The sequence below is a fragment of the Colossoma macropomum genome, unplaced genomic scaffold (genome assembly GCF_904425465.1).
Source record: "Colossoma macropomum unplaced genomic scaffold, Colossoma_macropomum, whole genome shotgun sequence".
Taxonomy (NCBI): domain Eukaryota; kingdom Metazoa; phylum Chordata; class Actinopteri; order Characiformes; family Serrasalmidae; genus Colossoma; species Colossoma macropomum.
Window position 1 is genome coordinate 39,813,690 of NW_023494785.1, and position 21,768 is coordinate 39,835,457.

The 21,768-nt window shown below is 41.2% G+C and overlaps 1 protein-coding gene across 2 annotated transcripts; it reads right to left on the minus strand.

The window, feature by feature from the left end:
* Positions 1–728: 728 nt before the first annotated feature.
* znf687a (zinc finger protein 687a) lies at positions 729–20,583 on the minus strand. Of its 2 annotated transcripts, none has more exons than XM_036594436.1 (11): positions 20,504–20,541; positions 14,804–17,066; positions 13,354–13,441; positions 12,462–12,546; positions 11,574–11,758; positions 8,780–8,971; positions 8,515–8,677; positions 6,643–6,879; positions 4,590–4,702; positions 4,374–4,476; positions 729–2,315 (listed from the first exon to the last, which is right to left on the minus strand). In XM_036594436.1, exons 2-11 carry the CDS (start codon positions 17,043–17,045, stop codon positions 1,767–1,769), a joined length of 3,957 nt encoding a protein of 1,318 aa, XP_036450329.1. In that variant the 5' UTR covers positions 17,046–17,066; positions 20,504–20,541; the 3' UTR covers positions 729–1,766. The 2 variants fall into 2 exon arrangements, with proteins under 2 accessions (XP_036450329.1, XP_036450319.1); XM_036594426.1 differs by having other exon boundaries at positions 1,767–2,315; positions 14,804–17,049; positions 20,504–20,583.
* Positions 20,584–21,768: the final 1,185 nt, after the last annotated feature.

Sequence of the window (21,768 nt, forward strand, 5' to 3'; positions counted from 1 at the left end):
TAGGACCATAAACACTCAAGAGCTCTTTGTATAATGAAAGGGTCCTGTGCATGATGAAAGGGTTCTTCAGACTGATGGAGAAGGTGCTTTAGATGGTTCTATATATAGGGTTCTATATAGCAGCCAAAAGGGTTCTTCTATTGCTACGACGTCAAGCTTGTAAGAATAGAAGAAGCCTTTTGGGTGCTATATAAAACCATTTTCAAAAAGGTTCTCTATAGAACCGTCTGCAGCACATTCGTGCACATTTTCCGACAAAGGACCCTTTAATCATGCAACGGGTTCTTTGAGTGTTCATGGTTCTATACGGAACCATTTTCTTTATTAAAGAACCATACATTCTTAAAAAAGATGGTGCTTTAAGGGTTCTTTAGTAAAGAAAATGGTTCTATATAAAACCATGAACACTCAACAAACCCTTTGCATAAAAAAAGGGCTCTTTGCATCATGAAAGTGTTCTTTGGATTGATGGAAAATGCGAATGAATATGCTATAGATGGTTCTATATAGAACCTTTTTGAAAAGGGTTCTATATAACACCCAAAAGGGTTCTTCTATTGTCACAAGCTTAATATCATAACAATAGAAGAACCCTTTTGGGTGCTATATAGAACCCCTTTCAAAAAGGTTATATATAGAACCATCTAAAGTACCTTCTCCATCAGTCTGAAGAGCAATTTCATGATGCAAAGAGCCCTTTAATCATGCAAAGGTTTCTTCGAGTGTTCATGGTTCTATGTAGAACCATTTTCTTTACTAAAGAACCATAGAAGAACCATCGGTTTTTAAGAGTGTAGCAGAACGTTGTCTTTACTATTGTCAGTTTTATAGTTCAGACAGTGTTATAAACCACATAATCAAGTCTGAATTTACTTCACAACTCAATGTGGACTGAGGCAGGCATGTGATAATTGAGGCATGCGCTTTACACTATGCTATCTGGTGGCCTATAAGCTTCTACTACTTGTTAGCTACATTAGCCTCGTAGCGACAGTGTACAGCTGAATGTCTTTGCGACTGCAGGCCTGCGCTGGTAACAGAACCCTCTTATTTGGGTAACCGAGTGGAAAATAACTGCAGTAAACAGTTTTTCCTTGTTCAGGGTTGGGTGACATTTCCTTATCTTTGCTGTACCTTTTGATTTTTTTTTATTTACACAGTGTTCACACCATTTCTGGTAACTTTGTGATGGTTCCTAGCACTGCCGCAGATAGGGAACACAGCAACGGCTTGAAAGTTGAGGTTTAATCGAGTAAAAGTTGTGGATGTAGTATGTGGTCATCTTTACTGTGGCCACAAAACTGTAATCTAGTAATGAAGAATGGTATCACGAACTTTACCGTTTTAAGACATCCATCTGTGGCTGCTCAACCTGATGCCTTTTTGTCTGATGTCCAGTTGTAAGACAGCAGACACCCCCCAACCCTCCTTGAATGGCTTTTTGCGGGGATGATATCTGCCTGCTAGTTTCTAGAACAAGGTTATCAACACTAAGTTCATGTGAACATTAGTGTCCTACTCTGATTTGCAAGATATCAATTAATAAATCAATATATTTTTTTTTTTTTAAACTAGTCGTAAATGTTAGTGTCACCATGGTAGGTCGGTTAACTGTCACCGAGCGCAGGCCTAAATGATTCTGCGTGAGAGAAAAATTGTGCAGCTTTAATTTTTTACCCCCAAACTATCGCTTTAAACACGAGCTCAGTAGGACTTCACATTTAAAACTACAGTATCAACGGCTTCTGTAATCCCTCCGATCCGTCTCAAGCCGGCTTGTCCGTTTTGTAGGCGGTGATGAAGGCCATGCCATGAGTTCTGAAGTGTGTGCTGAGGTCGGCGGCCTTGCTGAAATGACGTCCGCACACTTTGCAGATCAGCTTGCCTTCTCCTTCCTCCGCCTGAGACGGTGACCCTGGACAAGGGTCAGTGGGGGCAGGGCTCACATTACCGTGGTGATTGTCTCCGTGGCCCCTGGGCGTGCGAGCGTGCTTAGTTTCACGCATGCGGTGGCTGATGAAGTGATGGCGACTAAGTGAGGGGCTTGAGGCAAAACAAGCCCCGCATAGCTGACACTGAAAGGCTCCGCCTTCACCGCCACGGTGACTCTGGATGTGCTGTAGGAACTCCTCCTTATCCTCGCACACCAAGCCGCATGGCGTGCAGCGGAAACCATCCCCCTCCCGGCCCGGAACGGAACCTGCCCTGCCATTCCGGCGACCCTCGTCCTCTTCTGCAGAGCCTACGGTCACAGCGCTGAGGGCACTGTCCTGCTCGGATGAGCTGTCAGCAGGATCAGTCAAACGAGAACGCACCTGAGGAGAGGAAAAGAGTTTTTTTTAAAACACCTCAGTGTTGCTGCTGAACTGAGAACCAAAATCCAGCCAACAGCGTCCTGTGGGCAGCGTCTGGGACCACTGATGAAGGACTAGAGGATGACCAACACAAACTGTGCAGTAACAGATGAGCTACTGTCTCTGACCTTACATCTACGAGGTGGATTAACATGGTAGGAGTGTCTAAAAGAGTGGACAGTGAGTGGACAGAGCGTTTAAAAACTCCAGCAGCACTGATGTGTCTGATCACTCGTACCAGCGCAACACACACTAACACACCACCACCACGTCAGTGCCACTGCAGTGCTGAGAATGATCAACCACACAAATAATACCTGCACTGTGGTGGTCCTGTGGGACTATAAAGCGTAGCTGACTACAAACTAACATAACTGATAACTGATAAACTATGTAACTGTCAGCAATCTGTGAGTACAGACATCTTAAACCTGAGTAAGTTCATGTTTCGGGCCTTGGAAAAATAAAAATAAAAAAAAGAAAGAAAATAATGTGTCTGAGAGTGTGCCGGTGACCTGTGGTGTCCCCTAGGGTTCAATTCTTGGGCCACTCTTTTTTAATTTAGACATGCTTCCTCTTCGCCAGGTCCTACAAGACTATAGCATATCTTCCTAAAGCTATGCAGATGATGCTCAGATATACTTGGCCCTCTCCCCAAACAACTATGGTACCCTTGACTCACTTTGTAAGTGCTTTGAGCTCATCACTAACTGGATTGAAAAGAATTTTCTGCAGTCAAATAAAGATAAAACTGAGATTATTTTATTTGCGAATAGCAATGAGAGGCATAGACTAGCTGCCTCCCTGGATTTGAGAGCCCTAAAATCTAAATAACTAGTATGTAACCTTGGTGTACTAATGGACTCTGATCTTCGTTTTAGTCATGTCAGAACAGTTACTAAACCAGTTTTTATCACCTTAAAAACATCAACAAGATCAGAGATTCTCTGACTAAAGCAGACCTGGAGAAGCTCGTCCACGCCTTTATCTCTAGCGGGATTAATCACTGTAATGGTCTCCTAACTGGACTCCCAAAAAAGACAAACAGCTTCAGATGATTCAAAATGCAGCTGCCAGAGTCTCACTAGGAGTAAAAGAAGGGAACACATCACTCTCCTTCTTAAATCCTTACACTGGCTATCAGTAATTTTACTTGTCTTACCTATTACCTTTCTGTTTTACTTGTCTATAGATAGCTTAACGGTCCAGAACCAACGCATTTATCCGATATGCTGCAGCGATATGAGCCTAGCAGAACTCTTAGATCATTAGGAACAAGTCAACAGAAAGCATTAGAAGAGCCCCAACACTGGACACTTTTACATACGGGCTGAAAACTTTCCTATTTGAGAAGCTTTCAGCTCAGTTTAAAACACTTTTAGCTCTACTACAATTCTCTCCTAATGGCACTTTATTTTCATTAACTAAATTTTTAATTAGATTTTTAATTTAATGTTTAATTTCTTCTCTTTTAAATCTATTCTTTTAATTGTGTTTTTAATTTGCATTCCTTTAAATTTTTTTAAAATGTAAACTGAATTACCGTTGTATTCTCTTTGTAAAGCACTTTGAATGGCCGTAGTGTATGAAAGGTGCTATAGAAATAAACTTGCCTTGCCTTTGCCTTCATACACATGAAATTTGTGAATGCAAATGTGGGCAAGATGTGGGCAGGCTGCACCACAGTGTCTGACTGCATGTGAATACTACAGCAGGTGAAACGCAGAGATCCCAAAAATAATCTGATTATGAAAGTATATGAACCTATTCAGAATCTTTCAAGAGAGAATCGTGATTCCTGTAAAGAATCGATTATCTTCCTCCATCCACATTGGACAGTTAAACTTCAAAAAACTGGCATTATGCTTTGCTAAGTATATTTACAGTGTAATTTCCACCTTATACAGAAGTGTGCGGGGGGGGAAAAAAAAAATCTGTGACTGTGCACAGCAAAAGGTTAAAGTCAATTACGACCTCACAGGTCTAGCGATACATTTCCCTGTGTGTATGAGCTCTGACCTGTCTCTGAGCGGTTGCTCCTCTTTGTCCTTTGTGATGAATTTGCATATGTTTCTCTAGGATCAGCTTACTGCTGAACGTCTTTCTGCCTTGGGGACACAGCCTAAAAGCACACAGGAAGAAAAACAACATCATAAGGCACAAAGTGATCACACTGACTTTGAATTCCATCCCTGATACACTGTAAAGAGCAGCTTTGGACTAAATTGCACTCACTGGCACTGGAAAGATCGTTTGATGCCTTTGTGTTTGATCCTCATGTGCCGTCTCAGACTCGAGGAGGAAGAGAACGAGCCTTCGCAGAGAGTGCAGGGAAACCTCTTCAGCTCCTTTTCATGTAACAACATTCAGCAAAAAATAGGTTTTTTAGTTCATTCATTTAATGTCAGTGTAGAGAGCAGCACTTTCATACTTTCTCTATTAAAGGAAAACTCCAGCATTTCTCAGTTTAATCTCTGTTTACTGTATATGTACCTGTTACCACAACCAGTAACTCTGATTTGTTTCCCTGTGCTTAGAAAAGAACAGAAATCTACTGACTGAAAACACATTTACAATAGAAGCCATTGGGACGTTGCCGAATTCTGCCAGTAAACATTTAAGAGAAACTATTTTTTAAAGCATCTTTATGAATTGTTCAGTTGGGTAAATTAAGCTGTGAATCTATAGAATTCGTTCTTCAAGGGTAGAAATTAGTATTGTTAGAGTAACAGCTGAATTTTAAGGAATTCAGTAACTACAACAGTTTCTATCGTGTGAGTTTGGTCAGTGAGTTTACTGTTCTTTTTTTAAGTAAGGAGTCATAATTTTCAAATTTTCAGTCATGAAACTGTAAAAATGGAACAGGATGCCCCATCCCTTAGTGACGACAAAGACACTGGTCTGTTTATGCTGGAAAGGAAAGCTATTATAATCAAGTGGGTGTTAAAATACACAACCACTAATAACCATGTGACATCTTTCAAATAATGTAATCTTATTCCTTTCCTTATTTCTGATGTTATTCTTTTGTCTATCATTATGAAAATAACAGGAGAGGGGTATCTTTACTAACCAAAACCAGTTAAAAAGCGTTTAACAGAAAAATATGGAACAGTAAATTAGAATATCTGATAAGCAATTTAGCTTTAGCCTAACACTATACATTCTCATTCTCAGACATGTCTTCAGATAGTTTTCTTAGAATTTTTGCTTATAGTGTAAAGATTTTTTGCTCTTTAATTTATAAAACTTACATTGTTAATACTGTGAAGAATATGGTTTATATTTTTTATTTGTAGTATTTTATATATATTGTTTATACGGTAATAAGTAACAAACCATTACTTGTTAAGTAATTAATAAGAGTAACACCTTGCTGATTAATTCTTGTCCTAATACTACTTTTTCTTGAGTGCCTTGTCCCTTTGCTGCTGTAGCACAGTGAATTTCCCCAGCTGTGGGACTAATAAAGGGATATCTTATAGTTAAGAAGCATGAGATGTCTGAACTCTCTTTTCCACCAGGGGGCAGTATAGAGCCAGTGTCTTCCATTTTGGTTAGTTTCTAACCTGTTTAGTTCAATGAATGAAGCATAGAAAGACTACTGCAGCTGGCTAAAGGGCTAAAGCATACTGCACACCAGACGATAATCTCGTTGCACAGTAGATAGTACAAAACTTAGCTATAGCACATGAGAAGTGTCGCAAAAAAGCTAACTCTTAAGAAATTCACTGTTTTCCAGGGAAAAAAGGTACACGGTCAAATAGGTTTCAAATGAATAGGCTAACCACACTAGCTAAGAGATGGTTAGCATTCACCTGATTATCCTAAAGACTTTAGATTGATTGCCTTTCTTGGTGTAAATTTTATGCCGCAGTATCTACTGCGGATTTGTAATTTGGGTTTCACAGAGTACAAAAGGGTTCTCCAAGGGTTCTTCAGTAAAGAAAAGGGTTCCACATAGCATCAAAAAGGGTTGTTCTATTGTTATTGCTTGACATAGTATTATAGTTCTATATAGAACCATCTACAGTACATTCTCCATCAATCTGAAGAACAATTTATCAATGCAAAGAAGGCTTTGATCATGCAAAAGGTTCTTTGAGTGTTTTACGGTTCCATATAGAACCTTTACTAAAGAACCCTTGAAGAACCATAATTTTTAGTAGAGTGTACAGTAATATTTTATGTTGAAATAGTTTATGTTGAAAATTGCTGGAGCTGCAGCTGAAACTCCATTATCTGACTGCGACCTCTTCCTACTAAACATGGCTGCAGTTCTGCTGACCTTTCCATGCTGTTTGGCCATATGGGCGATATAGCTGTCTTTATCGGTGTAGCGTATCTGACATTCTGAGCAGCTCCACGTTTGGACGCTGGGCATAGTAAAGTGCTCATTCTCTCCTGGATCTCCATCTCTCTCCCCAGCTTCCTCCTCTTCTCTCCTCCACTCCTCCCCATCGGAGCTCTCCATCTTCACCATGCTTTTCTGAGCTGATACATCGCTCAGGTTTCTGTGAGAAGCCTGAAGACAGAGCAGAGGGACAACAATAGAAATTAACAGAAGAATGAAAAACACTTTAATATATCGCCAGTATAAAACATACATAAACCAAAGCTTCTCCTTGGTGTAACTTTAATACGAAAACAGTATAAAACAGTCAATTCGAAACAAACTATCACAGGTTACTAGGACATTACTTCAGCATGAAGTAGCAGAGGCAGAAGTTAATAAACCTTATTAGTAGGAACTTTGGGAAAGTATTGTGACATTGATTGTTGATTCCAGTGTTTTTCTTAGACCAAGATGTTTACTTCAGTGTTCCTAGCACTGCTGTTCCTCAAATGCACTACAAATTTCAGTTTTTCTCTCCTCCCAGCACACCCAACTAAGGCTACAGTTACACAGCAGGTAAAAGTGGCCCAAATCTGATTTTCTCATCAAATCAGATTTTTTTTTGTTTGGCTGCTCACAATGTCTTTTAAATGTGACCTGTATGCGACATCAGTCTGTAGAGATCAGCTCCTAAACCGACCCGCATGTGCAAAAGAACAATGTTTCACGTTGCTTCACGTGGCTCATCCGGAGGTAAACAATCAGGACGATGAACGAACACCAGTCGCTCCCGGAGGTTCAGCTTCATCTTCGCCAGCATCACAGGAGCCATCATGAAGCTTCGTTGACTGACAGCTGGGCTCCTTACCCAGAACGTGTTCGAGCTTGCCGTAAAAAGGGCGCGGTCACTTCTTCAATTCGTGTCCTTGGATTCTTTAAACTTTGCTTTCAGACTTTTCTTTGACGCTGCAGCCTCGGTCTCCTCCGGCCGCGTTAGGCCATTTTTTTCTAAATCTCTTCGAACACAGAGCGGTTGCAGTAAGTCTCTTCAAATTTTTTGGTACAAAAACATCAGCCTAAACGTTTATTAGGTCTCAGCAGCGCGAAATTATAATGAGTTGGACTGCCGTAAAAGTTGTATGAATTCCGATCTGGCAATTCAGACTCATGATGAGTCGCATTGCCACATATTGGATACGCACATCCGATTGGATTTCAGCACAACATATGAAAGCGTCTCAAACCGGAACTGAAAATATCAGATTGTCAGAATGTATTTTTTGCTGTTCACACTTACACAGATGACACATCTGTGTCACATATGAGGAAAAAGATCGGATTTGGGCCACTTTTACCTGCTGTGTGAACAAAGCCTAACCTCTTCAGCTAATGAATAAGCTTCTCAGGATATAAAAATGGGTATACTAGAGCGACAGATATGATGTTTGCATTTAAAAAGTAAAAGTAAAATATTTTCAAATATATAAAGGGAACAGAAGGTCAAAAACAATTTAATAAAACAATTTAGTTAATAAAATAAACAAAAAAGCAGGTTAAAGAACTGACATCCATTCAGCTACTGCAGCTACTGTATGTTTACAGGCTCTCTATAACAGATCTAAATCTAAACCTGTATCACATTCATATATACATACAGTTCAATGTTTTAGAAGTACTGATAATCCCTATAATATTCTCAGAAAAGACTATGTAGACATAATTTAGCATGATAACATCATTTTGCCACCTCCTAGTGTAGAACACCCAAGATAACGCAGTTCTTCCTGAACACAATCAAACCTGTGAAGAAAATAAAAGCCTTACCTTCACATGTGCCAGGAGTGAACCTCTCTGAGTGAACAGCTTGTTGCAGTCAGGACATTTAAACACATGAACCTTCTGCTTTGCCAAATGAGTGTCAAAATGGACGTTGAGCAGAGCCTTCTGGGTAAAAACCGTCTGACACAAGACGCATTTGTAGATCTCCCTGTATAAAAAGGGTGAGAAAAACATTACATTACACATTAGACTCCTAATACAAAACACCTACAACATAAACTAGACCGGTATATTTGCATTTGACACCCACTTGGACTGTTTGGCCGCGCCTGTGAGAGAGGGGTGCTGGGCCGTAGAGTGGACTTCAGCGCTGGGGGCAGATTTGAAGGCCATGGGGCAGGCAGGGCATTTATGGAAGACTTCACAATGAGCTGTCTGCATGTGATTTTTCACTGCATTCAAACTGTTCACACCTCCAAACACCAGCTGACAACAGGCACACCTGCAGAGACAAAGAAATGAAGGAACCCTGGCGCTGAAGAGGGCCAGCTAACAAACAGATACTGCTTTCACATGTACACTCACTGAGCACTTCACTAGGAACACCTGACACCTACTGATTCATGCAATTATCTAATCATGTGGCAGCAGTACAGTGAATAAAGTCATGCAGATACAGGCCAGCAGCTTCAGGTAAGGTTCACAACAACCATCAGAATGAGGAAAAAAACATGATCTCAGGTTTTGACCGTGGCATAATTGTTGGTGTCAGACGGGCTGGTTTGAGTATTTCTAAAACTGCTAATCACTTGGAATTTTCAAGCACAACAGTCTCTAGAGTTACTCAAAAGGGTGCAATAAAGAAAAAACACCCAGTGAATGGCAGTTTGGCAAACAGAAACCCCTTGCTGATGAGGGGCGTCAACGAAGAATGTCCAGACTGGTTTGAGCTGACAGAAAGGCTACAGCAACTCAGATAACCACCTTGTATAACTGTGAGCATAAAAGCATCTCAGAATGCACAACAGGTTAAACTTTGAGGTGGATGGGCTACAACAGCAGAAGACCATGTCGGGTTCCACTTCTGGCAGCCAAAAACAGAAAGCTGAGGCTGCAGTGGGCACAGGCTCAGCAAAACTGTACAGCTGAAGACTGGAAATAGCCTGGTCTGATGAATCTGGATTTCTGCTGAGCCACACAGATGGTAGGATCAGAATTTGGCACCAACAGCATGAATCCAAGAACCCAGCTTGCCTTGTGTCAGCAGTCCAGGCTGGTGGAGGTGGTACAATGGTGTGGGGAATGTTTTCTTGAACACTTTGCTGACCATGTGCATCTCTTCATGGCCTTGTGCATCTTATAATGGATACTTCCAGCATGATAATACGCCATGACACAAAGCAAAAGTCATCTCAAACTGGTTTCATGAACAAGACAATGAGTTCTGCGTTCTTCGGTGGCCTTCCTAGTCACCGGATCTGAATCCAAAAGAACACCTTGGTGATGTGGTAGAACGGGAGATTCACAGCACGCATGAAAGTTCATCTGAAAAATCTGTCTTCCAGTGAAAAAAGGTAAAAAAAAAGGTGAAAAGGTGAAAAAGGTGTTCTTCAATAGTCAAGACCCCCACAGGACCACCACAGAGCAGGTATTCTTTGGGTGCATCATTCTCAGCACTGCAGTAACACTGACATGGTGGTGGTGTGTTAGTGTGTGTTGCACTGCTACAAGTGGATCAGGCACAGCAGTGCTTGTATGATTGTTTGTGCCAACTCCAGATGTTATTTAGGTTGAGCTGATTATTGTAAATCCATGTATGGGATTCACACTTATAGAAGTGAGAGTTACACTCTGCTCTGTTTGTATTGCTCCTGTTCTGTCTCCATTATCATGTCATTCCATGATCCAGTCCAGGTCTTCTGCTCTCACCACTCGTTCCTGTCCATACTGCAATCCATCTTCAAGCTGCTTATTACATCATTAACGGAGGGAAAGAACAAAAGAGGCCTCCTCGGATCCACTGCCAGCTTTTCGCCCACTTGCTTTGGCTTGGTCGTTTTTTTTTGCTCAATTGACTGTTTGGCCTTTTGACTCTGCTTTGTTTTGACTTTTATTCAGTCCAGCCCACTCAAACCTGTTTGCCTGTTTATTTTCATACACAGTCCCTTCTTTGTGTAATTTTATAAATCGGGTTAGGTGTAGGACCTGGCTGCCATTTTATTTGGGTTTTGTGTTCTGTGTTCGTCAGGAAGCTGTTTGCTTTTTGTTTATTATTTTGTTTGGCTGAGGTTAGTTAGTGTCTCTTGGAGTTAGTGAGGCTTTTGTTTGTTGTTTTGGCTTTGGCCAAACCTGAGGGTCTAACTCAAGGATCGGCAACCGAAATGTTAAGAAGAGTCATGTTGCCCTTTCAACAAAAATCAAACGACTTTGGAAGTCACAACATTTTATGTCCACTTTATTGACGTTTACCATCTTGGCTGAAAATATGTCTCAGTATGTGCTGATGTATAGGCTAAAAAACATAAACAAAAACGCAGACTTTAATCTTTAGCTCAGCTTCTCGCATCTCCGGCAGGAAACCTTTCCGCAAAAGTAGAATAATTTCTTGTAAAATGCATCTCATTGTTTGATTTTTTACAAGACTGAAGTCAACTTCTTATTTGAAATTTCCCGTTTACCCTAAATGGCGCCTGAGGCACCAGAATGTAACTGCTACACCATTTAAGGTGGAACGGGTGAACCAGCAGCCTGCGCGCCAACCTTCAGGGTTAAAGAGTGAATTAGCAGTTATACATTAACTCAAGATCGTTAAGATCATTTATTGTTAAAACTGTGTTGAACGATCAGCAGAGCTTTATTTTACTGAACGGGAGGATTGTTTTATTTTTTCCCTAAAAATCTAATTCTGCTGTGGAGTCACATGTTGCCGACCCCTGGTGTAACTGCTGTTTACGTAATACACTTTGGATTTGCTGTTAAGAACCTTTTACCATTTGTTGATTTTGTCTCATTATTAGACATTAAACAAACATTAATAAGCATACATTTCGCACCACACCATTCCTTTCTGACTTGACCCCAGACCGGGTCGTAACAACGTGTACCTGTATCCGAGCTGCCGCGTGTAGTGCAGGCAGGTGTGCCTCACGTGAGAGCTTAAGTTTTTGGACAGGAAGACAAGGCCACACTCGGGACAGACGAGAGGGGGCAGCTTCTGGTGAATCCGCTGGTGAGCAGCAGCACTGCAGGAGTTCCACAGAGGCATCGGAGGAGAACACTGCATACAGCTCTGCAACACAGATATTCAAAGGTTACCGGGACAGAAGAGGTGGACAATATGGCAAAAACATATTACTTCAGACATATTACGAACCACCCTGATCACAAGTTGGAACTGACAAAAAAGTAACACTAGTGCCACATTAAAAAAAAAATATTATCAAAACTATTTTATTCAACATTTCATGCTCCACCCTAAACTTCATGTTTTACTCTATTACCTTGTTGTTTCATAATTATATCAGTAAATAAACTTAACAGTAATATATACTGATAAACTTTAAAAATGTTTTTCTATTTAATCACTAAAGTGAAACACATAGCTTTCCTTATTCTTTTCCTACAGTATTCATAATAATGTTTAATGGAATATGTGAAAATTGTAAATATTTGATAGTTGCAGCTGCACGTATATATTGGAACCAACTGCCTGTTGAGCTCTCATACAAACAACTGATAAACTTCAGTGATAAATCTACCTTAATCTAACCTCTATTCAAAAAGGAACTGTTGTTTATCAGAAATTTTATTATGTAAAATTGATCAGAGATTAAATAAAATGTTTTTATGGGTAGCACTGGATGAACTATTGTTTCCGTGGGTTATTTAATATGTTAATGTTTAATAGGTTAATAATTTAGGGATCTTTTGTTGGAAAAACAATATAATCAATCATAAAATAACACGATTGTGCGTACACTGTACATGCTTACTGTGTCTGAGCCACTGGGATCAACTTCCTGGAAGTGTGTAGCTAGCTCTTCTATAGAGCTGAATGGACTTTTGCACTCCGGGCACCTGCAGCACAACCAGCACATCAAAATAGCACAAACAGCATGACAGCAGTTTGGTAGTCTTTCACAAAATCCTGACACTTCATTAAGAAGTAGTGCTGAACTGGGCACAACCTGACACATTTTTGCTAAGTGAAAATTTTAGCTAATGTTGAGCAGAACTGAAAAACAATCGTCAGAACATGACTAGCAAACAGCTTTGAACAGTTGTACACACAGGAAATCATGATATTTTTCAAGTTTACTTAACTGCAGAAAATATGTGTTTGACAATTAATGTTTCACACTGATTTGCAGATTTTGGGACACGAAACAATGAGATCTAATTGCTCACTATGTGGCCATGAGGGACATGGATGCAGTCCCACTTCCTGCTCTAAAATGCAGGGGTGTGGCTAAAAAAAAGGTTCTATCTATGGACTAAAACTGTTTTGGTAGTGACAGGAAATTGTGGAAGAGTATTTTTTTTATTTAATAATAATAATAATAACAATAATATGTAAATATTCCAACTTCACTTGGAAAAATAAAAAATATTTTCACAAGTGTAAATTTAGGGGTTAGAGTTTGGGACAGACACCTCCCAAATCAAAGTGTCTTATAAATAATGATTTTGTATATATTTAGCTTATTACTATCCATGTAAATGCCCTAGGTTTAAATAAATCTTAAAGATTCTTGTAAATATTTATGGTCTGAATAATTCATTGTGGGTCACTGAGGGACTGCAGTTTGTATATGGACCATTCACCATTCACCATTCAGAACGGTCCATGTACAAAAACTGCAGGTCAGAGTGGTCCGTTATTACCTTTTATCAAAGATTCCAGGCTGGCCAGAGGTTTCCTCTTTAGCTGCAGGTAAAGACGAGCAAGCCAGTAGAGATGGGGAGAGCACACCTGTCAAAGAGAGCAGATAAAGAGCACAGCAATTAATTTAGATAAGCAATTACTGCAGGTGTAAAAAATATCACTTTGCACAGAAACAACCACTTATTGTTAACCAGTAGGAGGGAAAAAAGGCCGTTTTTTTTTTTAATGTCTGCTCGTGTAAAACTCTTGCGTAAAAAAGTTACACCATGACAAGCAAATTTCTATTGCGTTGTATTTTCTACAAACCCAGATATTCACTTTTGACGGAGGTGCCATTATAATCTCTAATTCAATCGGCCTGCAGGACCTCATGTTTCCATTTTCTTTCTTCTCCTGCTAATGCTCTGCGCGTATAGAGGATAAGTAAATGGGAGGCTGATCTAATGCAGCCACTGTACTTCGATTCAGGTAGCATTTAATATGGATACATGTGCTTGAAGACTAAATACGGCGAGTAGCAGTGGGGAAAAACACAGAGATGTGTATCTGGACAGGACTAATATTATCAGACCACTGCCAAGTCCAGTTAAAATGGTAGGTAATGAGGCTTGTAATATTCTCAGAGGAGTAGACAGAAAAACACTGACATGCTTGATCCGGATGGAAATAAAACTGCCCAGTGGCAACTGTAAAAAGAAGATGCCATGTAAATGTAATCCCGTCCGAAGTGTGCGCTTGATGGTTGAAGACCAGTCTGGACAACTTGTGAAGCACCTTGAGCTTAGAAAATATCTTATTGCGATTTTTCTGACTACGAAAATACTGCCACTGCAATTTAAATTGTGATTATTTTCTATAAACTGGGGTTTAGACCTGTTTTTTTAAAACCAAGAACACCTGAAAAGCCACTTTTTCTGGCTTGAGGCTTGACCCCTTAATGTAGTGTGCCAGAAAGCCTGTAAATTGTGGTTGTGATGTCACATGGAGGTCAGTCTAACTCTATAGGCAGTACACAACTCTGTTATTAGGTTTTCTCCTTTCAAAACTGAAGTGGTTTTTGATAATGCAGGCTACAACTTAAAAAAATTGTTGCTCTGGTGATTTAAATATTGCACTCTTAAATTGCAACGTCACTATAGAAACAATTAATCGTTCAGTACTACCTTGAGCTGCATTTCTATGCATGAAAAATGCTAAACAAATATTACTATCATTATTCAAAAGTAGTACCTGTATATTATTATAATTGCCAGTAGTCAATGCCTTGATTCGTCAAAACACCCAGAGAAACCCATATGGAACATTTGGTCAAGATACCTCCAGCACACAACCAAATCTGATTGGTTAGATTTCCATATTGCATCCTGCTGTGATATCAGCATTGCAGGGGCCAATACTGTAAAAGACACAGAACAAATGAATAGTTTGTTCTGCATCTCTACAACTCACCTATAGGCACGGTGTCCTGCTGGCCAATCATCTGCTCCATGCTGACAGGTCTCATGACCAGATGAGAGCACTGCATGACCAACCCTTTCTCCTTGTGCTCCCGTGCATGCAGCAGCAGGCTGCACTTGTTAAAGAAGGCCAAGCGCTTTGAGCAGTGATTACAGGTGACCTCGATTCGCAGTGATCGCCGGTCGTAGTGTCTAGCCAGGCTGCGCTCCAAGGCAAAAGCATCGCCACACTCCAGGCAGCGGTAACCTGTGGGAGGAACTCCTAGACCCCATTCCGCAGGTGGTGGAACGGAGAGGTCCGGCTGATAGCTGGGCAGTGGGTTCTTGCTGTTGAGGATCTTGTTGAAAGCCTCCACCAGGCTGGACTGGCTGCGGGAGATCACAGCTCCTGAACTGTTCACAATGGACGCCGCTTTGGCGGAAGGCGCCGAGCTGTAAACTGTTTTCAAACCCAAGGACCGGACATTGATGCCCGAGGCAGAGGAAGACATGGATGGGGATGAACCAGAAGGCAGGGTTGATGCTTTTGTGACACTAGAGAATGATAAGGTAGCAGCCACTTTCTGTACCTTGCTAGCTGCGAACAACATGGCTGTGCTTGCGTCTTCCAACGTTGACACAGGCAGCACTGCAGGATGTCCCGATGTAGCGGGAGCAGATCTCTTAGACCTGTTGACAATCTTACGGCCCCCTAGCTGAATCTTAGAGCTGTCAGAGCCCTTAGACGCACTGGCCGCAGCTCCTTTAGCTGCCGCTCTGGAAACTGTGCGTGAGATGTTGCCTGTAGGTGTCTTAACGGCCTTGATTCGAACTTTGAGTGGCCTAGAAGGTGCTGTGGAGGCGCCCAAGCTATTCCCGGCAGCAACAGCCAGAGCTTTTGGCTCTGAGGTTTCTTGTTGTTCCATGTCTGTTTTCGCTCCTTCCTCCGATTTTTCAGCACTGCTTTGAGTATGAGGGTCGCAATTATTTCCGCATTCTTGTACACCTTCCTCACTCTCCACAGTTTCATCCTTGCCAGGAAACTCCGCTTCTGTCTGCTTTGTTGGCTCTTTCTCATCTGGCTGGGCAGTGGGCAGAGATCTGGAGGCATTGGCAGCGTTGGTGCTGCCTTGGGCAGGAGCTGGTGGGCAAGCAGGCATTTCTGGCTCAGGGCTTTCAGGGGAATCCCTCTCTTCGATAATGTGCTCCGGGTATCGCTCCATATTAGGCGGGTCAGTTTTTTCCATCACAGAAGTGGGGATGCTGCCACTCTGTGGGGGTGTCTGAAGGGTGACAGAGGGAGTTAGGCCTACAGCAGCAGCCTCTCCTTCTTGGGTGTTGCTCACAGGCAAAGTTGGAGACGACGGAGATGGGGGCTGCAAGTCGCTAGATCTCCTATGTCTGCGTGGAAACTTGGGAGACAACGATCTCTGGAGGTCAGGACTCTCCTGGATCAAGAGTGGAGGGCTTCCAAGGTCAGGTTCAGATTCATCGTCTTCAGACAAAGGATGAGGAACTCCGGTCCTTGAGGTGCTGTTTAAAGATTGAGCTAAGGGGGCAACATGAGAAGCAGAAGCAGAATGTTCTACTTCATTTTTATCCAGCTTGGGAGGAAGAAGGTCAACCAAATTTGTGGAAGGAGCTGAAATGGGTAAAGGCACAGAAGGCGGAAAGATCACAGAGTGACTAGAGGGACTGCCATCGTGGTTGCTCTCATCACCTTCACTGGCCGTTTTAGGGGAGCATGGGGACCACAGCTGGCCATTGGGCTGCATCAGAGGTTGACTGGAGTGCAGGGACGGTTCCGCAAGACTATCTGAGGCAGCGCTGAATCCATTATGGATAAGAGAGTCAGATGGTGACAGGCTGTGTTCTCTGGGTCCAAGCTGGTGAGACAGCACAGCCCCACCTCCACTTCTGTTTGCCCCGTCCAGGACATCACTTACCTGCCCTGCCATGTCCTGTTCCCGCTCCTGCTCCTCTTCCTCGCTCACATATGCATCGGAAGGCACACTGTTCTTCACTATAACACTGACCGCAGATGGATCGTGAGAAGCTAGAGGAGCACTTTCACAGACCTCTGAAGTTGCGGTGGGTCTCTGAGCTCCACTTCTCTCCTTTCCACCACCACCGGATTCGCTGTGATTGCCATCAGGTTCCCTCGTGTGAGACTGAATTGCCTCTTTAGCATCAATGTCTGGAATATCAAATGCTGCCAGGAGGTCATCAAAATCTGGTGTCTTCATGTCACCCATAACTCTGTGAACAACAGATGCCTACAGGTAAAATAAACAGTGGAAAAATATTTTTGTTAGCTAACATACAACATATGATATGTATCAGGATATTTCCGCCCAGTCGTGGGCTGGAGGTTAGGGAACCAGCCCAGTGACCGGAAGGTCGCCGGGTTCGATCCCCTGAGCCGTCAGTACATGACTGAAGTGCCCTTGAGCAAGGCACCTAACCCCCCAATGGCTCCCTGAGCGCTGCAGATAGGGCTGCCCATCGCTGCCCCCTAGTGTGTGTGCATTCACTAATGTGTATGAGGTGTTTCACTGCACGGATGGCCCATTGTGGGACTAATAAGGGTCACTTAATCTTAATACGTTTAATAAGTTACAGACAAAATAGTAAATAGCCCCACACAACTTCTATGAGTATAATGGCTTTAGTTCAAAGTATATGTGAGTATAAGTATGTTTAGTTCACACACTACTATACACAATCCACTAATTATGCTCTCTTTATAATAAACATGCAGTGGTTCAGTGTTCTTTAAAAATGTCCCACATCCTATATTTTTCTTGTGTTACCTCTTACATGTAAAGTTTGTGCAAATTTATGTATCAAAAACAGTCATAATTTCATTTTTACATGACCACATTCCTCTCTTTTATTTCTTTCACTTAAACAGGCCATTTTTGTTATTGTGCTGTTATGACTGACATACGTAAATGACCTCTGTCATAATTGGCTGCCCTTTACTGCGCCTTGTTCAAAAAGCAGCATAAGCGGAAACACTCCTTATAACTTCAGTGTGACTGGGCAGGGCCAAAAGGTGGATGTATGACATCACAAAAACAATGAATTTCATCTTTTCCATCTTTGTTTCCATATATGAAACACTACATTTAGAAAGCTTTAGCAATGTTTACATACTACATTAGAGACTCTTTCATTTTAATAAAGTGAGTGAAAAACAGTTTTTCCATGGTATAAGCCCTTTAAGTATGAAGATACACATGACATACTCAGAAACGATTACGACAACAATAAACACTGTCATATTGCCCACCTCTACACCCTTAAAAAAGAGGCTCTGTGGCCAATGGTTACATATACACTAGCAAAAAGGGTTAAATATAGTACCAAATAAAGGTTGAATGACTTATAACAGCCATATGGAACCAAGGTTATTTAAAGAACTATGTACAATAGATAGTCTATCATGAAAAAGAACCACTTAACCACATAAAGAAATGTACCATTCACTCTTCAGTCTGTACGGCCCACCTACGGAAAATAAGCTGTAAAAGAAGCCCATTTTGGATTCACTTTGATGTCACGAAACCAAGAAAGTTTCAGGGTGGGCTGCTTCTTGAATGAGGCAAAGTACATGGCAGCCAACTAATTTACATTTAACAGAACTCATTTACATATATAATTCTTAAAGGAACAGTAGCAGAAACCACTTGTTTAATTTAAGGGATAAATGAGAGGCTGGAAATGGTCATGTAGAAATGAATCATGACTGTTTTTGCTACATAAACCAACATGAATGTCTGGAAATAAAACTAAAATACAAGAAAAATGTAAGATATGGGCTCTTTAAAGAACCATGATTCTATATAGCACCAAACCAGGTTCTGCTATTGTGACAAGCTTGACGTCAGAACAATAAAAGAACCCTTTTTGGTGCTATTTTCAAAAAGGTTTCATATAGAACCATATACAACACATTCTCCATCAATCTGAAAAACCATTGCACGATGCGAATGGTTCTTTGAGTGTTCATGGTGCTATACAGAACCATTATTTTTACTTGAAGAACCATCTTTTTAAGTGTGTAGTTTTTTTTTTTTTTTGGGATCGCTGTTTTGCTCAGAGTGTACTTCATAACATATCTTGTCCTGTTACGGAAATAGCCCACTTGACCAGCTTAATGGCTTGGTGGAGTTTAACCATTAACTAAGCAGCACAGCTCAAAAGGCTGTGCTCTCAGGAAGTGTAGTTAAATCGAGAGGCTGCCAAGTTAACCTGCTAAACTAACTAACGTTACCTTAAAGGAGAATTCCACTCATTTTTCAAAAATTTCACATAACTAAACGATTGAGATGTAAACAAAGTCATTCAGAGTGGTTTGGTGTGAAATGCTCTGTTCAAGAGAAACTTACCAAGTCAGACTGTTCACAGTGGTGGTGATAGGAACCAGACGTCCACCTCTAAACGCTCCCTCACAGAAAGTTACTACATAAAACGGTTACACATATGCTGCCTTATGTCTGACCCACTGTTATGTACTGATGGTTACACATATGCTGCCTTATGTCTGACCCACTGTTTTACTGATGTGCTTTTGGCGTAAAATTTCATTTGAATCCATTTATTTTAAATCATTCAGGGCAAAGGGGTACACACAAGGCAAAACAGTTCCCAAAGGAAATGTATTATTTTCAGATTTATGACTATTTTACCATCATCAACATTACATATAAAAACTCAGAAGTCACATGTAGGTACAGGACCACTGGTGATTTTGGACAGTAAATAAACTGGCCATATTTGTTTGGTAGACATCGACCACCACGAGTTCCTCTACAATGAATAATTTCACGTCAAACCACTCTGAATGACTCTGTTCACATCTGAGAGACTGAATCATTCAGAAATTTTGAAAAAACTGGTGGAATTCCCCTTTAACATTAATCTTTACAACAGAACGTTTGTCGGTCTTGCTGCTTTTCCTCCAACTATAACCACATGCATGTCATCTCAACTGTCAAGTTAGCTGCCTAGCTCGCCTGCTAGCTGGATGACTGACTGACTCACTAACTACAAGCTAAAAACAGTCTGATATAACGTTAGTTACATTTTTAAAACTTAGACAGTTAACCTAAATTCGTTAAAACTTACTAACCTAGCAACTTAGCTAGAAACCTGACACGAATGACTATTCACCAGCTTCTTCTTCGAATTTTCCGTTCCACCTTAAACGGTGCAGCAGTAACAGTCTAGTGCTCGAGGCGCCAGAATGTAACTGCTGCACCATTTAAGGTGGAACGGAAAAATTCGAAAAAAAAACTGGCGAATAAGAAGCTGGCTTCCCTTGCCCAGTTCTGACACATTTTTTCGAGCACTTAGCTTAACCAAACCATGCCGGCCGTGTGCGGACAGTCCGACAATCTGTCTGTTGCTAATTTACTCGTTAAAACTGCAGGCAAATCGTGCAGCTCAGCAGGGACGCTAACTTTACGCAGCTAACACCGCAGCCTCGACGACCACTGACGCGGCTAACTTAGCTACTGTTAGCTTAGTAAGCATAAGCCGCTGCGCTGAAGTTCAGGCGAACCTGAAGCCAAACCGGTGAAGGCCGTCACAGCACGGGGTTTGCAAAATAGCCGTTGGCTGTATGTCTTTAAAAAGTAAGCAGAAGCACGTTTTTACTGCCAGCTGCAGAGCTAAAACAGGACATTTGAGTTTTGTTTAACGTTACCTGCTGGTTGCTGACTGTTCCTGGCCTCTGCCAGGGCGGCGCACAACAGCCGCGTCATCTCGAGGAAGTTGGAGCAGGTTTTCAACCTGAATATCGACAAAAATAACAGTATTCTCAGTGTTACAAGTACGGAGCCCCTAAACTACATGGGGATTATTTTTTAATAAAGAGCGTTCAGGAATTAATACACTACCGCCACGAGTTACTATATTGAGGCCACGAATTAAGTTTCTCATAACTCTCGGCCTCAAAATATTAATTTGCGGCCTCAAGATGTTCGTGGGCTCAGTGTAGTCAATTGTGGCCTCAATATAGAAAATCATGGCCAAGTGTGGCTTCAATATAGTAAACTGAGGCCTCGGTGTAGTAATTTGTGGCTTTGATATAGTAAATTGTGGCCTCAGTGTAGTAAACTGTGGCCTCATAGTAATTCTCGGGGTGTTGTGGGCGAGGTATAGTAATTTGTGGCCTCAAAATATAAAAACGTGTGGTCTCGGTGTAGTCATTTGTGGGCTCAGTAGAATGAACTGAGGCCTCAGTATAGTAACTTGTAGCCTTAAAATACAGATATTTGTGGCCTCACTATAGTCCTTTGTCGTCTCAATATGTTTGTGGGCTCAGTGTAGTAAATCTTGGCCTCAATATAGTAAACTGAGGCCTCGGTGTAGTAGTTTGTGGCCTCAATATATTCATGGCCTCAGTGTAGTAAATTATGGCCTCACTATAGCAATTCATAACCAACTGTGGCCTCAATATAGTATATTTTGGCTTAGTATAGTCATTTGTGGCCTCAATATAGTAATCTAAGGTCACGCCTTATTAAAAATTAATCACCATATCATTATAGGGGCTTCACATAAAAAAGAACGAAACATACAGTTCTTTTGAGGTTATTATCATTTTTTGCACGCACTTTAGAAATGTTATGTTACAGATAATCTATGTGTGACTGTGCTTTCACTCCCAGTTGTCCACCTGTTGTGTTCATGTTAAAGGGCCCATATGATAGAAAACTGCCCTTTCTTCACTTTTTTGGAAATGAGAGTTTGTGGCATGTAAGCACTGTTAAAGGGGAATTTTTAAACTTTCTTCATAATTAATCAATAATTAACAAAGATGTAAACAAAGTCATTCAGAGTGGTTTGGTGTGAAATGCTTCATTCTATAGAGAAACGTACCGAGTCAGAATCCTTCACAGTGGTGGTGTTAGGAACCAGATGTCCGAAGTGGTTTAATGCCTCTAAAAAAATCCCTCAAAAAAAAAT

Bases quoted from the DNA above. Each gene is read 5' to 3' on its own strand.
- znf687a (XM_036594436.1), bottom strand. From the start codon at position 17,045: ATGGGTGACATGAAGACACCAGATTTTGATGACCTCCTGGCAGCATTT. The intron at 13,442-14,803 runs GTGAGTTGTAGA...TCTCTTTGACAG, and splicing joins GCAGGACACCGTGCCTATAG to GTGTGCTCTCCCCATCTCTA. The intron at 12,547-13,353 runs GTAATAACGGAC...GTTGTGCTGCAG, and splicing joins CCTGGAATCTTTGATAAAAG to GTGCCCGGAGTGCAAAAGTC.